The sequence below is a fragment of the Perissodus microlepis genome, chromosome 3 (genome assembly GCF_051167445.1).
Source record: "Perissodus microlepis isolate ML-2025 ecotype Zambia chromosome 3, ASM5116744v1, whole genome shotgun sequence".
In the NCBI taxonomy this organism is placed as follows: domain Eukaryota; kingdom Metazoa; phylum Chordata; class Actinopteri; order Cichliformes; family Cichlidae; genus Perissodus; species Perissodus microlepis.
In genome coordinates, this window is record NC_140463.1 from 35,006,801 (window position 1) to 35,030,006 (window position 23,206).

Genomic DNA, 23,206 nt, shown 5'->3' on the forward strand with positions numbered 1-23,206 from the left:
AACAGTTTATGATGATCTGAACTTTGTGACACGACACATTGTCAGCCAATAGAAAATGGGCATACTGTGGTCATAGAGAGCAACAATACTCAGGTAGGCTGTGGTGTCTCAATGGTGCTCACTAAGTGGTGCAGTCTGTACCGCCGATACAATTCGGGATTGATTTCATGTTTACGCCAGATACGGATCCTACCAACTGAATGTCGCAGCAGAAACGAAGACTCATCAGACGAGACAACATGTTTCCAATCTTCTGTTGTCCCAATAGTTGTGGTGAGATATTGTTTGCAGTATCACTTTCCTGTTGGCAGTCAAAGGAGCTTGCAAAGAAAAGCGTCTGGACTTCTTTAAGTTTACTTGAAGACGTTTCACCTCTCATCCGAGAAGCTTCTTCAGTTCTAAGGTCAAATGGTGGAGAGTCCCAGATATAAACCTAGTGGGAGTATCCCCCCACAGAGGGACAAAAGGACCCCCTGATGATCCTCTAATCGCCTGAGCCAAGGTGTGAAACTGGGTGTGGGTCCCAATCAGCCAGAGTTTCGGGTGTGTTCATTGTGAAACCTGGCCCCACCTTATCATGCGAATTCCTGAGGTCAGATGGCCCAGGATGTGAGTGGGCGTTAAGGCGTCTGGGAAGGGATCTCAAAACTGGATTATAGATGGCAGAGAGTTGGTGTCGTAAACCCCCGCCTCTGTTCAAAGATGGTCGCTCACAGTGGACATAGATGGCTTCTTTCACTCCTCTTTCAAACCATCTGTCCTCTCTGTCCAAAATGTGAACATTGGCATCCTCGAAAGAGTGTCCTTTATCCTTAAGATGCAGATGGACTGCTGAGTCTTGTCCTGTGGAGGTGGCTCTTCTGTGTTGTGCCATGCGCTTGTGAAGTGGCTGTTTGGTCTCTCCAATGTAGAGGTCTGGGCATTCCTCGCTGCACTGTACAGCATACACCACATTGTTAAGTCTGTGTTTTGGCGTTTTGTCTTTCGGGTGAACCAGTTTTTGTCTGAGCGTGTTGCTGGGTCTGAAATGCACCGGGATGTCATGCTTGGAGAAAACTCTCCTAAGTTTTTCTGATACACCGGCTACATAGGGGATGACAATGTTGTTGCGTCTGTCCTTCTTATCCTCCCTCGTTGGTGTCTGGTCTTCTTTTCTGTGCCTCTTTGCTGACTTTAAGAACGCCCATTTAGGATAGCCGCACGTTTTGAGTGCTTCCTTTACATGTGTGTGTTCCTTCTTTTTTCCTTCAGGCTTAGAGGGAACATGTTCTGCCCGGTGGTGTAGGGTCCTAATTACTCCAAGTTTGTGTTCCAAAGGGTGATGGGAGTCAAAGAGGAGGTACTGGTCCGTGTGTGGGGGCTTCCGGTAAACTTCGATGTTGAGTTTGCCGTTCTCTTCAATGTGCACAGCGCAGTCCAGGAAAGGCAAACAGTTGTCCTTTGTGTCTTCCCTGGTGAACTTGATGTTTTTATCCACAGCGTTAATGTGCGCAGTGAAGGATTCCACTTCTTGTGTCTTGATTTTGACCCAGGTGTCGTCCACATATCTGTACCAGTGGCTGGGTACTCTTCCTTTGAAAGAGCCAAGAGCCTTCCTTTCCACTTCCTCCATGTAAAGGTTGGCTACAATAGGTGACACGGGGGAGCCCATGGCACAGCCATGTTTTTGTCTGTAAAAGCCTTCGTTGTATTTGAAATATGTAGTGGTGAGGCAGAGGTCCAGTTTTGAGATCCCTTCCCAGACGCCTTAACGCCCACTCACATCCTGGGCCATCTGACCTCAGGAATTCGCATGATAAGGTGGGGCCAGGTTTCACAATGAACACACCCGAAACTCTGGCTGATTGGGACCCACACCCAGTTTCACACCTTGGCTCAGGCGATTAGAGGATCATCAGGGGGTCCTTTTGTCCCTCTGTGGGGGGATACTCCCACTAGGTTTATATCTGGGACTCTCCACCATTTGACCTTAGAACTGAAGAAGCTTCTCGGATGAGAGGTGAAACGTCTTCAAGTAAACTTAAAGAAGTCCAGACACTTTTCTTTGCAAGCTCCTTTGACTACGATGACCTGGATGACTGAGAACCTTCACAGACATTTTCCTGTTGGCAGTTCCTTAGTTGACAGGAGTGGCATCCAGTGCAGTCTTCTGCTGCTATAGGCCATCTGCTTCAAGGCTGGAAGTGTTGTTGAAGATGCTCTTCTGCATACCTTGGTTGTAATGAGTGGTTAGTATCCACCTGGACCAGTCTGGCTATTCTCCAGACATTTCCACCCAGAGACCCGTCACTTACAAATATTTTCTCTTTTCAGACCGTTCTCTATGAACCATAGCGAGTGCAGGAACACATCGGCCGTTTTTGAAATACTCAGCTCCACTCATCTGACATCAACAACCATGAAAGTCCCTAAATCAATTTTCTTCTTCATTCTGATACTCAGATTAAACTTCAGCAAGTCATCCTGACCATGTCAGTCTAATAAATTCACTGAGTTGCTGTGGTGTGATTGGAATTATCTCAGTTTTGCTAATCATTTCATACAATTAGACACCTTAGACCATTTGGACAAAGAAATAAGGTGCATTTACCTTTAATGTGCATTTTCAAGCATTATTGTTCCTGTCAGCACTCCCTTCATTCAGTTTGCAGTTCTCTTCAGATAATCTGTCATCTAGAAGGTTTCTGTCCTGAAATGTACACAATGAGTTTTCTAAATCTGGAGTTGAAGGTTGCAAAATACAAGTGAAATAAGTGTGTGTGACTAAGAAAAGTAGTGTCTGCTGTAAAATATTCACAGGTGTTATGCTCAATAATATCTCAAGATAAGGAAATGTCTAATCGGGAAGATAATTTGGGACCTCAAAGGAATTGTTGTTCCTAAGAAGAACTCATTAAAGAAAATACCTCTGAAATCAGGTAAAGCATGGAAGTCAACTATCCAAGAGTTTCATATCTTGTCAGCATTCCAGCAGTGACATGCTGTATCAAGTCAAAGTCCCCAGTCATGCAATCTAACCTCTAATTTTCACCAGCTGTAATAATCTTCCTCCAGATGTTGGGCTAAAAATACAAAGAGGAGGCTGGGCCTCTAAATAGCACATAAGTAGCAAGTGAAGGTGGACTTTCCAGATGGGAAATCGTTCAGCCTTGAAGACTACGTTGTTAATTATTGACGGTTCTAACTAACTTAGCAAACACGTTGAGCTGGTCAAATATACCAAGTATGAAATGAAGACTTTGGATTAGATACAACAACAAAGAAACATTTGAAGTATTCCCCCCCCTCGTTTACCCGATGAAAGCACAAAAGCAAAGACACACAGTTGGTTGAAAGTAGAGCCATCGAAGCCTTTTAATTGTTCAACAATTAGGACAACCTCACAACCACAAAAGCAGAAACTACAGACAATAGAGGTACTGTTATGTGTCATCTGTACAACACAGGAAGACAATATGAACAAGAAATAGTCAAATATCTAAGAGTCCTCTCCTAGCATGTGGTCCTACTTTCTAATCAGGACACGTAAAACAAAAGTCAAGCTTTACTTTCTAGATTTTTAAATTATCATTGCTATTTCAATTGCATCTCACAACTTTTCTCAGCGCAAGACTAGCAGAAAAAGGTAATCGTTGGACAGTTAACTGGGACTTTAATGTAAAACTCAATATACCCAAACAGCTTAACAGCTCATTAAATCATTTGGTGATGGTTTCGAAATTGTTATCAAGAACCTGAACAAGCGTTTTCCTGAGCTTTAACTTTTTGGTTCCCACCACCAGAAGGCTGCCGGTTATTACATTGTTTTTTTGTTTAGAAGATGTTAAGCAGCTTCTTATCAAGCAGTGTCCTACTTCTCAGTCATTTCCACTTTTTAAATTGTGTACAATTATTATCAGCTGGTACCCCAAAGTGAGTTTCAGGCTTCTTCTGTGGTATTATTATTTAGCCTAACATGGCTCAAAATAGTTAATTATCAAAGCATACCAATAACAAAACAAATCACTGTCCCAAAATTACAACCGGTACTAGAAGTCAACAAGATGCCTGAACTGTTTTTAAACAAATATACAATATCCATCACCATAATATTGATGCTTTAGTAAAGAAAACTGACAACTTGTACATGCAGCACATTGTTCGACTACATCTCCTCAAACAACAGTCGCTCAGGCTTTAAAAGTGCAGCAGTGGGGATGGGGGGGGAGAGAGAGAGAGAGAGTCCCTTTAGACGATGGTGGCCTTGTAAAGATCTGTGTTGCAGTCCTGGCCCTCTGGTGGGTTGCGGCCGTTCTGGGGCATCTGGGCGTTTCTCATTTTGCTCTGGCACTGTCGCAGCTCGGCGACATAGCCCTGAAAACTCAGACTCAGCTCAGAGTCCTCACCCTGGGATGTCTCCGCTGTTCCTTCTTCTAGATGTACTTCCTCCACATCCATCACCTCCTGAATGGTATGTGCAGCGTTGGCTTTTTTAGGAGGTGACTTGGCATTAGAGATCGTTTCTGTCGCCTCTGTGCAAGGGAGAGAAAAACAAAACAAAACATGGAAGATATAAGATAAATTGATTTATAATGGACATCCAAGAGATAGTTGGATATTGCAGATGATGGGTGGGATGGCCCATTCTGCATTCAAATTATATAACATCGTAAGGAACCATTCACTGTACTTTAAAGGGCTGTCCACCCAGGAAGTTACTAGCACCAACATGGCAACCACAGACCACCAAAAGTGACATTCAGTAACTGTAAGCGACAGAGAGCAAAATTTCTGCTAGTGAATGCAAAAAGTAGGTAGGCGCCAAGTTAAACCTTTCTCAACTTTGAGGTGTGAGATTACCAATAAGAATGAAGGACAAGCAACCAAAGCCTGGAATGTCCACCAGTGATCACCCGTCAACTAAAAAGCAGCCAATAGGCAAATTGCTTCTAGTGTGAGCGCCCATGTCCACCAAGTCCACCAACAAAAGATCCTGGGGAATAGTTTTCTAACGTTATATGCAGGATGATGTTGGGAAATAAATAAGAAGTTTTCTTTTATTTATTTATTTGGCAAAGGTTTTGCAATTGACAAAAAAAAAAAGAGAAAAAAAGCTGAGACCCAACAGCCAAGTAATCATACTTCTTTGAAGTCCACTGCCTCAGGCGCGCGTGTAGTTAGCAGTAGATGGATGAACCACAAAAAAAAAAAAAAGGGAGACACATGGATGTCCACACGGACCATCACTCTGTCTGACCCAAGCAGAAGGTATAATCACGCTTTAGAAATCCTAATACTCTGTAAGCTACACCCTCTTTCTGAAGTCAATGCAGGAAGTGCTAAAAAACCGCAGTTCCATTAATGGCCACTTGGAGTTGACTCCAATCCCCAGAGACTGCCATGTTAAACAATTTGGTCTCAGCTAATTTCCTCTTCCTGACAGCATTTCATTTTGGGGTTTTTTGACAAATAATGTACAAACAGCCTGCCTGAAAACACTGCACTCCATTTTCGGTGGGTAAATTTCAAGTATTAACTTATATGTTAGCACTAATTAGCAGCTATCTAATTAGCGTGATGTGCAGCCACACATTTTGTGCAGTTTCGCAGCTTGACAACCATGCTTGCCGGTGTTAACCAATATTCAATAACTTGATAATTTATTTGTCTGGGTAGCTACTTCCATCTTTTTGTTACAGTCCGTTTACACCGGGCTCAGTGCAGCTCCTCTTACCTTATACTTTATATGTTGATCTGTTGTTTAACAGAAACACTGAGTGCAGCTTTAGATAATCAATGTGGTTTCCAAAAATGTTCATTTACACAGGAGTGACTGCACAGATGTGCAAAACTATTCATTCTTGGCCTTCACATCTCTTTTACCTCTCATTACACTGGTTGACGGCCAGATGTTTAGCACGGCAATGCCAGATTTCAAAAGCACTCAAGCAAAATCTGTCACACCGTGTGAGTGCACATTTTAACTCCACTTTGCTTGATTTTAAGTTGAATAGTGGGCTTGTTTTTTATATTTTAAGCATTCTACAGTTGTGTAATCATCCCAGCTGTTGTCATGATAGACTTGATGACATAACCACTTCTGCTTAAACTTGCTCAACTTTATAGCTGGTTCATCAGAAAGATCGGACTAAAAACTGACAGGATTAAATATGCTGTACAATAATTCAGTGCAATAAAATCTGATGCGACACATCTGAACATTACTGTCTTTATTTCCTTAAACTCCAGAGATGCATGACTTCATCGCAAGTCCCCTACAGGATAATAAATAAAACATGCTCAAACTTCCCCTCTCTTCGCTAATGCAAGCGCACTCAAGAAGCCACAGAGCCAGTGTTTCTTTTTGATGCTGGTGTTACAACTACAGGTGATAAACTTTCCACATCTCATGTGAACCATGTGGCCTCCAGAGACCGTAAACACACGGACATAAGCACTACACTTCAACACACAGATGCTCTGAACTCGACTGGCTGTTATTCGTTGCTGTCCGATATATATGTAAACACTGTCAGTGAGCTCCAACAGCTGACCTTATGTAGACCCTCAGCAAACCTATCTATCCTGCAACAGCTTGAACAATCATACTTGGGGGGTGAGGGAGAAAACCTACAAGTACTTTTCCGGTTGTGTAATAGTTTCCAGCACTCGCGTTTGCTGGTTTTACCTCATTTTGCTTACAAAGCATTTCTACTGTTACTTGAATTTTGCTTTGCTTGCTAATAGGGCAATACAAGTGGATTATGTTCAGGCCAATTATTAAATAATAGTTAATGGCTATTTTACGCAATCTATAGAATGTGAGAGAAAATAGTGAAGACAGGTTTTCACAAACCCTACCTTTAATTAAAGTCTTATTCTGTTGGTACAAAATAATTTGGGGGTAATTCAGTCCACAATCACAGAAGAGGAGCGCAGCAAACCCTCACACCACCAGATAAAGTTTAGCCTGGCTGGAACAATTAATCAACTATAAAAAATTATTTATGTCAAAAGAATAATGAAGTCGCAGTTTGTTTTAGCTCTAGTCACAAACTAGAAAATTTGGGAAAGGCTTCTCTGTTCTCAGCCCCCACCCCCACAGTGAGGTTGTTAATATTGCAGTTTGTTAAAGACCACTGACTGAGCCACCTGGCTTTGTACTGATATGTTAAACCTTTTAATATTACTCACAATAAACCTACAAGATAGGGTTTAAATATGGTTTTTGCTTATAACATAAGCTTTACTTTGCTTAGTCATGGGAGATCAAACTCATGTAGCTATTACTCAAATGTAATTTCTGGACCTGGTGTGTGCACTTCTACCATTTACACATACACGCTTCTCATGCATGTATTCAGTAGTGTGCTTGCTGATTGGTCTGCACCATGTGATAATGAGGCACAACTGTTTAACATGGCCATTCCTCCTGTGGCAACTCCTTTCAGCAGCCATGGCGGCCGCAGGGCGCTGAGCTCGAGCAGCCAGAATGGAACGGAACCAGCTCCAGTCCTCACTTAGTCTCCCTGCAAAAGATCCACATCAAGCCCTCCTCTGACCGCCAGATGGATGCTAAGGCAGGCCCGGGGATCAGCAGCTGTCGGCTTCGAGGACAGAAGACGAAGAAACGGGTGAAGCGGGCTTGAAGGACAGCTCAGTGGCATGGTGCCTCAGGTGCAGGCAGCTGAAATCGAGTCATTACAAAGCACTTTGTAATGCCCTGAGATAGAGTCTCAACTACCCCAAGGAATCCTTTAATCTTCCCTCAGCATGAGTGTATAAGAAGAAAACGAAAACTCAGGACAAACAAGCTCTTGTCGTGAACTTGCTGAATTATTCACTTCTGTAATTTATTGCTTAGTATTCAGACAAAGGTGGCCGCCTGTTCTTGTTTATGAAGAGGGCAGCATTATTGTTGACTTAACTAAACACACTTTAAATTGAGTCTGAATCAGTGCTGTGTAGAGATACACTGTGTAATGTCGCCCCCTAGTGGGCATTCTATTCCCCACAGAGCCGTGGAGTAAGAGGGAGCATCAAGTTCAGCCCTGGTTCTCCTTTCTGGTTTTGTCTTTTATAGTTTAATTAGGGCTTTAATTTAGACCGATGTGCCCATTAAAGGTACTAAAAGCTTCAGATCACTGAAGAACTTTAGCCTTCTTTTGGATTCAAACCATATGCAGTTCAAGATATTTGTGTAACTGTCATGTGTGCACACTGGTGACTTTCCAGTAGAATTAGAGGAAATGTGAAAAATGGTACCGCGTGATGCACTTCTGCTGCTGTAGAAAGGATGTCTTTGACTTTCTGCATGACATTAAAATGAGATCCATGTCGAGCTACCAAAGCAGCAATTACTGTATTCTTATTCTCTCGGAACAGCAGAGGGCGTCAGTCTAACAGTAATACAGAAAGCGAGGAGACATCTCTGCAGTGCCTGAAGTCAGCAGGATGACAGATAAAAGAAGAGGAACGCTGCAACTGCACAACATTGGCTTCGCTGCAGTTGGAATTAAAGATGTAACTGTACTCTGTGGGTGGTTTACTTTGTCTTAAACTTATAAAGAAAGCCAGCGAGCTTAACTTTCCACCCAAACTCAAATGTAACAACTTCATAAAGTCCAAAAAGTGAGAAAGTGGAGGCGTTTTAGCTCGCTGCGCGCTGTACAGATCCCAGCACAGCCTCGGTGATACCAAGGTGGCAAACTGCGCTAAAAGCGTGGCCATACCAAATCACTGCTCTGCTCCCGTTTTAGCAAGCGAGAGAAAAGAGAAACGGAGAGAAAGAGGCAGGGAGATAGATGAAAACCAGTAGTGACAGTTTCTATCTGTAGCTCAGACAACTCGTGGATAAGGTTACCATGGCGCCCGGTGGTGGGAAGAATCAGCCTGATGTGCTTAGCAACCAGAAAAGAGGAATGAGGCTGTATGAAAGCTGAAAAAGCTTCGATTTATCCTCCTCGTCTTGTGTGTGTAAGCCCTGCTTTGCATTAAAAGCGTAGATATGAAGACAAGGCAATAAGGTCATGTTTGTGCCCCTTTTAAAAAGTGCTTTGAGGTGCATCAAAAAGAGCAGCCGGAGCTGCTTTGTAGCTGGAACACAGGAGTGTGGTTATCTTCTTTTCTGACGACTTCACAGCGTGTCAGGAAAGGCTTCAACTCAAAGCCGCGATCATCACACGTAGGATATCAAAGCAACACTGTCACAGATCAAATCACTACTTCACTTCACATAGCATCACAGACAACACACACATATGCACGGGGGAGCGGGGGGAAAAAAAACACATAAAGGCGGGAAATGTGTGCGAGAGATGGCCATGCACTCAGAGCATGATGAACCAATGCCGAGGCAAAGCTTTGCAAACCCAATATGAAACCCACACACACGCGAACAGCAGTGGCCCAATTTAAAGAAATAAAAGCAATATGTGTTATATCATCAACAACAGCAACAACAAGAAGCAGGTCGGCTGAGCAACGACACCGAATAAACACACACCGAGAGATCCTAGGAGTAAAAAAAATAAAGACACCCAGCGAGCAGTGACACTGTGAAATGAGCGCGCACGAGGAAGGACACGGAGGAGTGGGAGCTGATGAGAGGAGGAAGCCACTAGACAAGAACAACAACAAAAAACAGAAAAAGAAAAAACAAATTAAACAAAAAAAGCTAAGAGAGAACGGAAGGAGGCATGTGGAGGTGGAGAGGACAAGCGGCGGGTGGCGGGGAGAGAGGGGAGGAGTGGGGGGGACGGACTGATCTCACAAACGTGTAAAAAGACAGACGAGAGTGATTTCCAATTCTAACATTTATTAGATCTATTCAATCACAGGTACAGAGATTATTGGCAGTGATTATCTACAAACAGGCACCTAGAGAGCGAATGAGCCTGGTAAAGAATGACAGGCACTTCAACAATGTCACCAACGCCAAGGAGCACTTGTCCTCCAGTGACTAATAATTTTTCACCATTGCTACAGCATGAGCTGTTTAATGGCTCACCGGATTTGTAGCATTGCGTAAAAAGAGAATGAAAAAAAAATCTAGCTTTTTGACATGGACATTGTTGAATTGCTCTTAACTAGAGGAGGTGGGATGGATAGGGATACAGCATTTATATGTACCGACTGTTAGGTATTTGCAGGTCCAACACTGTGCAGCAGTCTGGCTCAATTTTCTTTTTTTTGTACATGAAAGCTGATCTTTTTTTTTCCTCCTCTGATTTCTAACCTTCGGTACAACATCTAGCGTCCACATAACTGTCAAATATTGATCATTAATCTCTACGCATTGTGTATATTTCATTGATATTCAACAGATCTGCAATCAGTCACATTTTGCATGCACCCAAAAGGACAAAATATATCACTGGAAATCCGCTAATGTCAGTCACACGTTCAACTCAACAATTTGTGGCGAGGGAGGTGATGTACAAGTAAACGTTACTCACGGAACAAAATACACAGGTCGTTATTTACAGATCAATCTTGAGTAGTGTAATCATCATGATCAATCACACACATGCTTTGCTGAGCTTGATAAAGACGAATCAGGCAAACTGAGAAAGAGTCGATATCAATTTGTCATTAAAGTGCATCAGAGTCAGTGTAGAGGGAGTTTTATTGTCAAAGTGGTCCTGTTCCTGTCCACACACATGCATGTACAACACACACACGCACAAGCACACGCGCAAACACACTGAGTGTTAGGTTGTTACACTGTAGAAATACCTGAACTGGACTTTCCCTCTTCACCCATGTCTTTAGCCTGGGAGCAGGGCGGTGGCGGGGTGAAGTTGGCTGCCGGCAGGCTGCTATCGAAGGACGACACAGGGGATGGTGAAGGAGGCAGCAGGGTGGGGCTGCTGATGTCGCCTTCACCGATGAGAGTCAGGTCAGTGTTGGCGTCCTCCTCCACGGTGCGGAGGGTTGGACGGGTGTCTGAGGGCCGGAGGATGGGGGACATGTGAGTGCCGAAGGTTGGGTGGCGTGGAGGGGGCATGAGGCACCGCCTGGAGTGTCCGTTCGCACTGGAGCTAAGAGAGGAGTCGAGGCTCTCCGAGCGTAGGCTGGAAGTGAGGGGGCTCCGGGAGGGAATGCCATTCTCTCGAACCGGCTTCAGGGAGTTGGGGGTGGAGCAGGCCAGGTCGGAGGACACGGAGACAGAGGAAGTGGGCGGAGTCAGTCGCAGGAAGTCGGGAAGCACTAGGTCGTCTTTGTTCAGGAGACCACGCTGGTCGTTGGCTCGGGTGCTCTGCGCCCGGCTCAGCAGCTCAAAGAATTCTGGAAAACAGTTCAAGCACATTTCCTCACTTGAAAGTTTCCAAACACACACAAGAAAAGGATTAGCTGGGTGTGACGTGCAGCAGAGCAACCTCGCTCCTCTTAAGAGAAAAGAACCCTCGTGGAACTAACAAAGACACGAGTTAGTCCTAAAGGCAAAGCAAAGCTAAGAATTCCACCACAAGTTGAAAAAAAGAAAAGAAAGAAAGACAAATAAGGAGAAAAAGGGGGATTTACCTTCAGCTTCATCTATATTAATCTTTTTCTGTTTTCTCTTATCCCTTGGGAGTGCTGAGTCTGGTCCACTTGGCCTCACAGAAAAGTCCTTTGGTGCTGACCTCTCATCTCCCTGCAGATTCAACAATAACAAGGCACTCTATTAAGGGGATGGAGGGACGATGTGGTGTGCGGGGAGGTCGTAAGGGGTGGGGTGGGATGGGGGCGAAGCTAAGCACGAGCTGCTAAGCACCCTACTGAGCAGTTTGTCCAGATTTACTGAGACCTTCAGGTAAAGATGAGCTTGGTCCATCTGTCGGCTGTGTGTCTTTAAGGACCCTGATAGAATCCAGACTAAGCAGGATCTGCCTTCATATGGTGCAATAACTCGAGCGGAGAAAACAGGAGCGAGTGAGTCAGCCATAGGCAGTGTTAGGGAGAGGAAGACCCCAAAATAACAGTAATAATAATGTAAAAAAAAAAAAAGGAAGTAAACACCAACTGATAGCTTAGCATTGGCTCAGTGTTAATAATGTTATTAAATGATGTTGCAGAAGCAGCAGCAGAAAAAGACAAAAACACCACTCTTTTTATCATTGTGTGAGAATAAAGATGTGACGAGTACTCACTGTCGCAGAAAAACTCCGGGTTGGGTGACTTTTTAAGGAGGAAGACTTGGATTTGTCTATTTGAGTGAGAGAGAGAAACAGAGAGATGTGTACATGAAAAAGTCATCGGGGTGAGAAACTGATGAGGAAGAGCGTGAGACAGAGAGGGGAGGAGAGGGTGCTTGAGGCGTAATGAGAGAGACGTCTTGCAAAAACTCGTACACGTTAATCAGCAGGATGACAGAGGTGGGCGTGATTTACATTTTTCTGGTGCCTTGATGAGAAAGGACAAACCAGTTTTGGTTTTTTTTGTTCCATTCTACCTTTGACTGAACAGGGATCTGCTCGCTCCAGCACAACTCGCAGGCCGTCCAGACTCGATATGGGGGCACCCAGATCCAGAGGCTCAGTCTCGCCGCTCTATTATAAAATAAAATTTGAAGGTCAACATGTTAGTATCCTCACCTGTTGTGCGGAAATCTAAATACTGCTGCCGCGCGTGTTCCTTTGCTTAGTTTATAAACCACCTTTCAGCTCTGGTCTACTGTATAATACAGTTATAATGCCTGGAAACCCACAGGACTAAAATAAATCTGACAGGGGTTTAGGGGGAGGAGTAGAGAGTCGGCATGTTTGAGGAGTGTCGTCATTCTTAATTATAGCCCCGGTGTTTCGTCTTAGCAGGCTGGGCTGAGTCAGAGTGCTAACCACTGTGTAGAGATGGAAAAGGATGCGGTCGTTTTACCCCTCTAACCATGATACTCCACCCTGTGGCACAGTCACACACTACACAGGCTGCTGTCTGGACACACGGGAGCTTCAAAAGGATTAAGGCACTGGAGACAACTTACTATTTTGGCCACAAGATCAGCGAGGTGGAGACCATATTTGGCCACCACGGGCCGCAGGACCTCAGTGACTGGCTTGGTCGGCTTGGCTTTCAGCCCCACGGAGCGGTTAATGGGCACCAGATCCAACCTACCAGTGAGCCGAGAGCATCAAAGTAAATGTGACAGCAATGAAAGCAGAAACGCAAAATGAGAAACTGAAGGCGATTAACAGACTCAAGGGAACACTGATCGGTTGTTCATACCTAAACAATGTGCGCTTCTCCAGTCTCAGGTCTCTGGAGCTTAGTGTCATACAGTCTTGGTCCAACACTAAAGGCTAAGAGGGAAAAAAAAGCATAAAACTACACATTAGCAGCACATAAAGAGCCAGGATCAAACACAGCATTGAGCGCTATAAACAGCAATGAAAAAAACAAATTATCTGTAATTCTCTTTTTGATTCACTTCAAAACTTATATTTGCTAATAAGGACTCCTCAGGTGTGCTGTACCCAAATATTTAAGTGTCTGGATATTGGCAGTATTTGTTTTTTTGTAAATATGAAAAATATCTGCCATCTTAGCTCGAGTACGAGGCTTCTGTTTCACACTGAGCACTGATCATCACACTTCACTTCACCTCATTCTCGCCGTTATTAGAATCAGTGACTTTTCATGCACCTCTAACGAGCTGCTGTTAGAATTAACTGCCTAGTGAAAAATCTTCTGCTTCTTTCTCTCTCCGTCATCTTTTTACGAGGTCACACGGCCAAGATCGCGGCACATCCATCATCTTTTTTTTTTAAACAATATTTTTGTTGTTTTTGCAGCAGCATACAAAGATTTGTTTTCACAGTAATATGCAGCAGTAGTAAAAAAAAAAACTATCCAGAGCCTGACAGATATATCAATAGGGCTAATACTTCTTTGGGGGGTTCCTGGAAGCACACCTGCTTCATTATATTATTAAGCATGACACAAGCAATCCTTTATCTTAAAATTCGATTTTTGAAAACTGGGTTTTGGCATAGATGAGCTTCTCAGAAGGCTGATCATTTTCTGATCTATCGGTATCAGTATTTCTAAAGGCCAATAAAAGACACTTTTAAGAGGTTACACACTTTGTCCACAGAGGACACATTGGAGCATCTGTATTGGCAACAGTTTTAGAACGCCACAAACGCAACGATCAGCTGATCCCAGCAAAACAAGGAGTATAAATGAGTAATCTGTGAATCGTTGTAACAAGATTACGTTTAAACTGCGTTGTCATATTATGTCAGTAAGGAATCACAAATATTTGCACATAACAATTTTTAGGGAAATACATCTGTTTCATGTATCTGAAATTAAAAAGAAATATTTGCCAACATATTGGCTTTTCAAGTAACCGAATATTGGTATTGGTATCAGTCTTAAAAATCCTATATCAGTCAGAGTAAGCAGTAAACAGAATGTGACCCCTATGTGAGATACTGTGTTTCTTCTACCCTTTCTTTGATGACTCTCAGATAATTTTTTTGTAACCAAAGCTTTGTCTTTTTCCTTCTGATAAGTTCTACAGAACTCAAAAGTCTCTATCTGGGAGAGCCTCACCCCTCATGAAACAAAGAGACTCCTAAAGGCTACATTTTATTTTCTTAGTGTAAGCACAGTTGAATAACTCCGCTCAAATTGTTTCTGTAGCAGTGCTTAGCTTACTGGGACAGCAGCAGATGTATGCAGCATTTGTCAGCAGTTTGTTCTCACCTTGTCTCCTCCCACCAGGAAAAGGTCAACGGCGGCAACATTGACACTAATGTTCTGGCAGAGTTCTTGGAGGACTTCCCTGATGGAGGCACCTGGCCGAAGGCTGACAGAAGAGCAGGAGCCGTTGGGTAGCAGCACGCTGCACTGTTTGGGAGCACGTTCCCACGCTCCAACCGAGTGGCGATTATCAGACTATGGTCAAAGAATTAAAAATAAATGCATACATAAATAAATACTTTTTAATATTATAAATATATATATACATGTGTGTGTTTTTTCTTCCATGTGACCCATAAACAAAACTCCATGGTCTGAGAAGTATATAAAAAACTGCTGCGGCCCTATTATGATAGCTTCACCAGACACTGAGCTCTGTGTTGCCATGGTGACCTGTCCATAGGAGTCTTACCTCAATCTTGCCAGCGGAGCAGGAAATGGGCATCTCCAGACTGGTACCGGATGACAAGGAGCCCTGGGACTCCCTCCTCCCATTACTGCCCCAGTAATCTGCACAGCGCAGCGCAGAGTACGACAGATTAGTGCACGTCAGAGAGACATGAGCGCACTGCTCATTTTACATGACACTTACAATATGCAACACCGACGTGTAATATGACTAATAACAGTGTTTCAGTATCGAATTTGGTCACTGGAAGATGTTGGCAAACAGAAAGGCGCGTTTTATCAAAGAGAATAAATAAAGGATATGAGTGGGAGTTGGAGTTTCATTTCAGGACAAATGCATTTAGAGAGAGTGTAAAATGTATATTTAGTCACATTAAGTAAGAACAGAATCGAGTTTTTTGCACACAACTGGCATGAGAAAGAAACTACAAGTAATCATTACTGATGTAAGCCTAAAAGTCAGAAAACGGAATTGTAGTTGATTTTAAAACCTCACAAAAGATTAAAGCTTATGGCCATTTTGCATCATAGTCTCAAATAAAATCAACCCAAAACATAATAACAACTTAAAAACAAAACAATAAAAAACACTAAGACTATCTTTTAAACCCTTCCTTGGGCCTCCTCAGTGTGTCAGGACGCAACAAGTATGTTTTTGCCAGGGTACCAGTGGTATGTCTGTGTGTTTCTCAGTGTGTGAGAGACTTCCAGCTGTGTTTCTTCACTTCTACCCTGCATGTATCTCACTCCAGCCCTGGAGCTGGCACTGATTTGGTGTCTTATTCAAGGACAATTGAGCACTGCAGACGTTTGTGTCGGGGACGTTTGAAACATTCACTGTTGTCAGTTCACTCCTTACCGAGGTTAATGTCTCCGATGTCCTTCTTCTTTGGACCCTTCCCAAAGCTCCTGTTGCGCGACCAAGAGAAGAAGCCACGTTTCTTGTCGGCGCTCTCGTCTCTGCCGTCTTCATTCAGTGACCTCCCTGAGCGCTGCTTTCTGACGTCCTGTGGATTGGGAGGCAAATAGACCCGTTATCCGTCAGTCTGGACAACAACCGCACAACTCCGTGAGAGGTGTCTTTAATAAATGCTATACCTTTTTGGGGGTCGACAGGGTAGAGCGGTCAGAGCTGGCACTGTGCTTTGAGGGGGCGGGGCTGCAGGGGATTTGGTAGGGGTCCGGCAAGGGCTGACCGTCCATCTCAGCACGCATGCACTCCTGGTAGAGGGAGGACTTGAGGAAACGCGAATAGCTGTCAAATTTCATCAAGTTGAAGATCTGCAGACGTGGCGAGAGGGGGCAATGAGTAAGACATCGCAAATGAGGATTTGAGAAATTTGGACCAAAAAAATACATAAATAAAAAGAGAAGAGAAGATGTGCGATAGACAAAAAGCTGCTAGTGTTAACATATGGTTACAGCTCATGTTTTGACAGCGGCCTCAACGGTTAAAATTTAATCATACTCATGTGCACACTGAAAATATACAGATCTCTGACTGTGTGTCTATGGGGCTGTGTGTACAGTATGTGCTAGGTTCTCTGTGGGTGTATGCCAGTTTGTGTTTATCTCTCTGGTAAAGCCTCAGAGCCCTTTTGTAAACAAATGCAGATGGCCACCAAAAAAAAAGCCAATATGCTTGTGCTAAGTGACTAAAGGCTAGATGAGAACAGAACCCCCTACTGCACGCAGAATCCCTCCTCCATTAATACTGTCTAGAAAAAGCTTGATCCTCAGCTTGATACCGAACAACTGAAGAATTCAAATGAGGTTCTCACAAAGGGCCTGTCACTAAAAGTCAAACTGTTTGTTGAATGTTTTGATTACTGCGGGAGCACCGCATTATTTATCTGCTGCCTCATTTGGAACACTAATGAATAAACTCAACAGCTGTCTCGTTGCTACCTGTAGCTGCTGGGTCTTGAACATGTCAGGCCTTGGGGAGGTTAGGACGTCATCAGCCAGCTGGGCTTGGCTGTCGATGTTGACCGGCATGGTGGCCTTGCTGGACAGGAAGCTGTTATAGATCTCCCCTGCTCTCTGGGACAGCTGCAGGAAAGAGAATTGTTGAGAATTTCAAGAAAAACCACAGAACATTTTGCTGCCAAATGCACCAGCTTTCTGAGTGATGCATTTGAGGCAAATAAATGACCCTCAAGATGTGATGAGTGTGTGTATTATGCTATGCTACAGTGACGCAAACACCATCATGCTTGTTTTATGGTTTGTTTAGCGATTTCCCCCCCAAAAAGGGTATGCATCTAATGGAAACATGCTTGCATGCAGTCCTTAAACAACCCAGAACCATGCAGCTCTACATAGCTTGAAGGTGATTGGTTGAAAAAGTGGACTGAAACAGGAACAGGGGAGTTAATGGGAAAAGGCACAAAAAAAAATCCAAAATAAGACCAAAATAAAGCATGAGAAGCACAGATGGTGGCCACAGCACTTTTTTTTGACTGTTTTTAACACTTAGTTTCACTTCAGCTCTTCGCATGTTATAAGTTTGCCCTTTTCTATGGCTGGCTGAAGGACCAAAAAATTTACTTAGCCCACATACTGGCTGTTTGTGACACTGCCCCCTAGTGCAGTAATCAGCTACAACATGTAAGCGATATCTGTTACAGTTAGTTGTATGCACAACTCTTTTTAGAACCTTTCTTGTAACCTGGGTAAGTGGCTTATGTCTTTGGCAGCATTCATTTATACTTTTGCGCGCTCTTAATGACCTTATGCTTATGTCCAAGTGTTGTATATGCAGCGCCAGCCACAATAAAAAGAAATCAAAATCCCGGGACACTGTTCAAAATAAAAGTCCATTTTAAGAGTCTACATCAGCTAAGTGAGCAGATTCGGTTTAGTCTGAACCTTTTAGAGAGAAGTAGGTAGATTAGCTAGAGTAGCTGAATCTTGAGTCACTGATGTAGATCAAAGCGATTGTGGCTCAAGAGTTGGGAGTTCGCCTTGTAATCGGAAGGTTGCTGGTTCGAGCCCCGGCTTGGACAGTCTCGGTCGTTGTGTCCTTGGACAAGACACTTCACCCGTTGCCTACTGGTGGTGGTCAGAGGGCCCGGTGGCGCCAGTGTCCGGTAGCCCCAGGGTGGCTGTGGCTACAATGTAGCTTGCCATCACCAGTGTGTGAATGTGTGTGTGAATGGGTGGATGACTGGATGTGTAAAGCGCTTTGGGGTCCTTAGGGACTAGTAAAGCGCTATACAAATACAGGCCATTTACCATTCAAAATAAAAGCTTCACATACATTATAGGAAATTAGCAGTGTGCTTTAAAGTATGCTAGACTGTCAAGCTATAAGAGAATATATAAATAATACTCATTTAATTGTGTGACAAATGATTTACAGAAAAAAAATAAAACTCAGGTCTTAAACACTTCATATTTTTTAATATGACCTGTATCTTTGGTTAAAGGGGATAATCCACCAATTCACAATGGGCCCCAAAACAAAACTGTGACTGGATCTGCAGCTGCACACTGTAGCTTACCTGCTTTTTATCTGTTGCAGGGACATGACTGAAGTATTCACAGGCCTGCCAGAACAAGATATTCTCCTCGCTGAATTCTTTCTTGAGAAATTCCTGTGGAAACACACAGTAAAAGAGGGTTTTTTTCCTCTGTCTATGTAATCTCAACTGGTGATCACATTCTCATCTTTCCAGTTCTGCTGCTGTTGAGACCAGTCGAGCGGGCAGATATTACTGGGTGTAATGTAACAAGATTGGTGTAAGTGTAGGCGCAGGATGGTGTAGGCGAGCGCAGCTCTGATCAGTGCTGAGGGAAGGTGAGGAGGGAGGTGGTTCTGGGATGGAAGAACTTAATGTTGAGCTTGAGGTGTTGTGGGCTAAATTCAAAAGCACATCTTTTATGTGGGAGGAAATGGTACATGACAATAAACTCACTCACTCACCAGGGTTTAGTGTTGGTAAATGGCTCTTCACTTTAACCAGACGGAAAAGAATTCATTTATATCACGCTACTGCTTTTTTTACACTATATCAGCTCTTTAATACTAATATTAATAGTACATCTGGATGTAAATATTTCCCTCTGAAGACAGTGGAGCTCAGAATTGAGCTAAAATGGATGCATATTAGTCATCAGTTGAACAAGTACAGAACTAAAATAAACTGGCAGAAAGATAATTTGGAAGTGTTTGCTAACACGTCTGTCCGTGTTGCAGTTGGAGCTTGTTTCTATTAATCTCAGAAATATTAAATAATGCCTCAAGTATTCAAAATATTCTTTCCTTTTTTGCTCATTAGTCTCCAAAAGTAACATCTGGAGTTACAGGACTTTGATCTACATCAGTGACTCAAATCTAAAGCACAGAGAAGCTTTCAGCAAACCCCTTAATAACACTCTTGATAACCTCCGAAAGGATTCTTTCTCCCAGCTCACCGAGAAGTAGCGCACACCCACGGGATCCTGGAGGAGACGCTCAAAGCAGGAGGACCAGCTGGCCACACGCTGCTCTGGAGCCCCTCGGTTGCTGCCTGCTCCTGGAAGGCTGCCATTGCTGTTCAGGCTGCTCTGGCTGCAGCAGCTCTGCAGCTGGATCCCACTATAGTCTGCGAGAAAGGAGAGCGCAGTGCAAAGGTTAGAGAGCGCTGATGCTAAAGGGTAATTCCAGCCAGAGGGGGGGTACCAGATTCTCCACTGTGGCCTCTCACCCTTTCTAAATATAACAGTGGTGTTTTGTATGTTTTACTTCCTTTGAGCAGTTTTAACTTCACTGAATGTTTTTGAGAACAAAAGCTACAGTTGGACTGCAATTAAATCCATGGCAAATGGAAATGAGATCCTCGTTAATCAGAAATTTCCAAAGGTAGGTACATCAATCACATCTGGCGCTCGTGCTAATGCTATTCATGCAGTCCACCCAAAATTCTCACAACCTGTTCAATAATTTCCTTTCCTTTAGCTGAAGCAAATCTGAAATAAAGGAAAGAACACACAATTTGTCAGAAAATTAATGATCCCGTTAGAGAGGGGAAAATTTACCCTAAAGCTTTTTAGACTAGAAAGGCAAGAAGTGCACAAAGACACAGCAGAGGTTGCTCACATTGCACGAGGGAGCAGCAGAAAGAGAGCGCAGAGGATAAAAAGGAGGAAAGAAAGAGGCGACACAGCTGATTACAGGGAAGGCCACAGGGAAGTGTGAGTGACAATACAGGAGCTGGTACAAAGCTAAAGTGGTGGCCTCGGCCTACACAGTACCTGCTATCATGGTGGCAGATGGCCACTTTAGAGCTGTGAGCAGATCGAGTGAGGAGCGCACAGTAAAAACAAAAAAAACAAAAAGGGTCTCAGCCAAATTGGTTACACATACACGGTTGTCATTCTGTGGAAAGTCAATTCGCTGGCGCAGGCGACCGAAATTAAGCGGTTGTTTTTACATTTCAGAAAGGAATGGTAGCAGGGGCAAGTAAGGTGTAGTACTGCATATCTTTATCTTGCCAATCCACCTGCATGAGTGGGCTAGATCTGCAAACAAAATAAAAGAACTCTAACTAGCAGATGACATCACTGACTGTGAGTAAGGCTGCGTTCTATTTACCTCGGGTAGTGACATCACTCCCAAGTTGAGCACATTCCAGTAGCTGGAATGTGTCGGAAAACCAAGGATTTATTTTGCTCCTTGGCGAGGTGGAACACTTCAAGCATCACTAGCAAAACCATGCAGTACTTTTTTTTTTGTTGCACTTAAAAACTGTGCTTTCACAGGTGGAGCACGGTCAGTCTGCATGTAGCTTATTTATCGAGTCACAAATACACAACAGTGGTTGTACTGACTGCAAACGTACAAATAGTACAGCAGCACAAACTGCTTTACCAATGTTTAAAAGCACAGCCGCCATCTTGGATTGTTAAGTCGGGCTCAATGGTGCCGCTCTGATGGGTCCTTCCAAAATAAGCTGGAAGTTCTCAGTTGGAATCTGAATGTGGAACACCGCCTGAATTTGTTAAGTCAGGGCAGCACCACCCACGGCTAGCTAACAATCTAAGATAGTAGCAGTGAATGTAAACAGTAGTAAACCTGTAAAACCTTTAATGCTTTCTGCCACTGTTGTGTATTTGTGACTACCTAAATTTGCCATATGCAGACCACTGAAAAGTCACTATCCAAGGACGTGCTGTTTTTAAGCACACAAAAACAAGTACTATGCTGTATTGTTAGCAATACCAGGCTCTGTGGTGCTAAGAACCAAAACAAATTTCTTTTTTTTTCCTTTATCTTTTTTTTAACATTACATTACAACTGGAACAAGCTAACTGGGGAGTGATGTCACTCATGGGTTCCTAGGTGTCTGGAATGGAGGTATGACTTTCTGAGTTGGAAGTCCCACTTGAGGCTGTTGCTCCCATTGAAAATTCTGACTGGTAACTCGGAAATTCCCATTTCAAATGGAAAGAAACATAAGGTGGCCTCTGTATGACCTTCCTAGCCTACACCACATCCTAGTTAAAGTAGATGTCCAATTAAAATTAGACTAGTTTTCCATAAATTATGAGTAAACATATTTCTTTTAACAGTACGGTCAAATGAGTCCTGGTCTGAGGTTTTCTGACAAGCTATTTGTTTGGACTTGGCTTATTGTATTAGGACTGAGGGCCTATGTTTACTACACCGTTGGCTGCTCAGCTAATGAGACAGCTTTAGAAAGCAAACAGCCGTGCATGTCTGATCCACATCAACGGTGAAAGAAACGGAGCTGCACTCCTCAACACAGACTCGGTCAGCCTGTTAGCAAGCGCTGTTAAAACTGCTATGAAAGGGAAGACCAGACAGCATCCAAGCTTAGCCATGAAAGCAACCCAACCACGCTGGGTAAACAACATTTGTTAACGAGGCATGCTGCCTACAGCGAATATATCATGCTTGCTAAAAGACTTTTTATTAGGTCACTTTATTGAGCAGCTACAAAGTTCTGTGTTGAGGGCGGAATATAAAATGAGAAATAAAAAAAACAACAAAAATGAACCAAACGATGAATGCTGAAAAGACTTCAGTTTTAAGATTGTAAATATTCATAAGCACACAGATTGAATTCCTCTCCACACTCTCATAAAAAAAAAAAAGAGTTGCACTTACCACCATCTGATGAAGCAGCAGACTGGAAGAGAACAAAGAGAGACATGAGTGAGAAGTTGCCCTCGTGACCTCCTGCGCAGACACGAGAGGCTGAATGCTGTGCTGGTAGCACTGTCCATTCAGGCATCCCTGTGAGCTGTGTGTCCTCCTGGTTTGTAAGTAAAACTGAGTGTGCTGCTTGGAAAGGGTTGGACCTTGGGGGGGCTTACACAATTACTTTATGTGGGTGGATCTCGACCCCCCCTACCATGGACAGCTGTTCACACCTCCACACTGGTACCCCACCCACAGCTCTGAACTAACGTGCGCATTCCTGCTAACTGCAGTCACAGGATCAGGAGTCATCAAGGCAGACTGCGTAACGATGAGCTTTTCACTTGTTAATTTGGAGAGTGGCAGTTTTATGCATGTGTAGATGTCCCTAAGAAAGGCAAATGACACGAGCTCCCCTACTGGGCACGGACATCTTTTTAGAAGTTTATGTAGAGCTGCAGGAACTAACCCATACACTGAAAGCAGATTGAGAGAAATTATCATTAGGAATCCCCAGCTGATTACTGGTTTGACTGACTATCTTCACATTTTCAGCTGAGACAAAGCAAGATGAATTGATTGGGATAAATAATATGTGGATTAATTCACAATGGAAATCATTTGTACTCAGAGCCCTAATTACAGCCAGAGAATAAGGCTCAATAAAAACACCACCCATGTCTGAGCTTAACATGGATAAGTGAATATTAACTTGGCAATACTTCAATTTAAAATCACTGCCTCAGCGTTAGGCTTGTGTAAACCCCACTAATAAAGAAAGATTTAACGTGCAAACTGGAGAGCCACTGCATAAATATATATTTACATGCAGGGGAGGATATGAGAGGCAGAATCTTAGGGCTTTGTCCAAGAAAACTCCAAAAAAAGAAGGAAAAAAAGTGTGCGTTGGAGGATTCATCTGAAAAGGAGGCACTATTTCCAGAGGAGTGTTTTCTGAGCTGCCACTTCAAAGTGTGAATACTC

The 23,206-nt window shown here is 43.4% G+C and overlaps 1 protein-coding gene across 1 annotated transcript in view; it reads right to left on the reverse strand.

Moving 5' to 3' along the window:
* Positions 1-3,325: 3,325 nt before the first annotated feature.
* The window catches only part of rgs12a (regulator of G protein signaling 12a), a 42,533-nt gene continuing 22,652 nt past the window's right edge, over positions 3,326-23,206 (reverse strand). The window contains exons 4-18 of the mRNA XM_084924210.1: positions 22,190-22,211; positions 19,495-19,664; positions 18,582-18,674; positions 16,984-17,127; positions 16,174-16,356; positions 15,935-16,082; positions 15,080-15,177; positions 14,671-14,862; positions 13,186-13,259; positions 12,944-13,070; positions 12,416-12,512; positions 12,114-12,169; positions 11,506-11,617; positions 10,717-11,268; positions 3,326-4,511 (exon numbers count right to left, since the gene is read on the reverse strand). Coding sequence (XP_084780336.1) covers positions 4,228-4,511; positions 10,717-11,268; positions 11,506-11,617; positions 12,114-12,169; positions 12,416-12,512; positions 12,944-13,070; positions 13,186-13,259; positions 14,671-14,862; positions 15,080-15,177; positions 15,935-16,082; positions 16,174-16,356; positions 16,984-17,127; positions 18,582-18,674; positions 19,495-19,664; positions 22,190-22,211 — 2,352 coding nt within the window. The 3' untranslated portion in view covers positions 3,326-4,227. The remainder of the gene's footprint in view (positions 4,512-10,716; positions 11,269-11,505; positions 11,618-12,113; positions 12,170-12,415; positions 12,513-12,943; positions 13,071-13,185; positions 13,260-14,670; positions 14,863-15,079; positions 15,178-15,934; positions 16,083-16,173; positions 16,357-16,983; positions 17,128-18,581; positions 18,675-19,494; positions 19,665-22,189; positions 22,212-23,206) is intronic.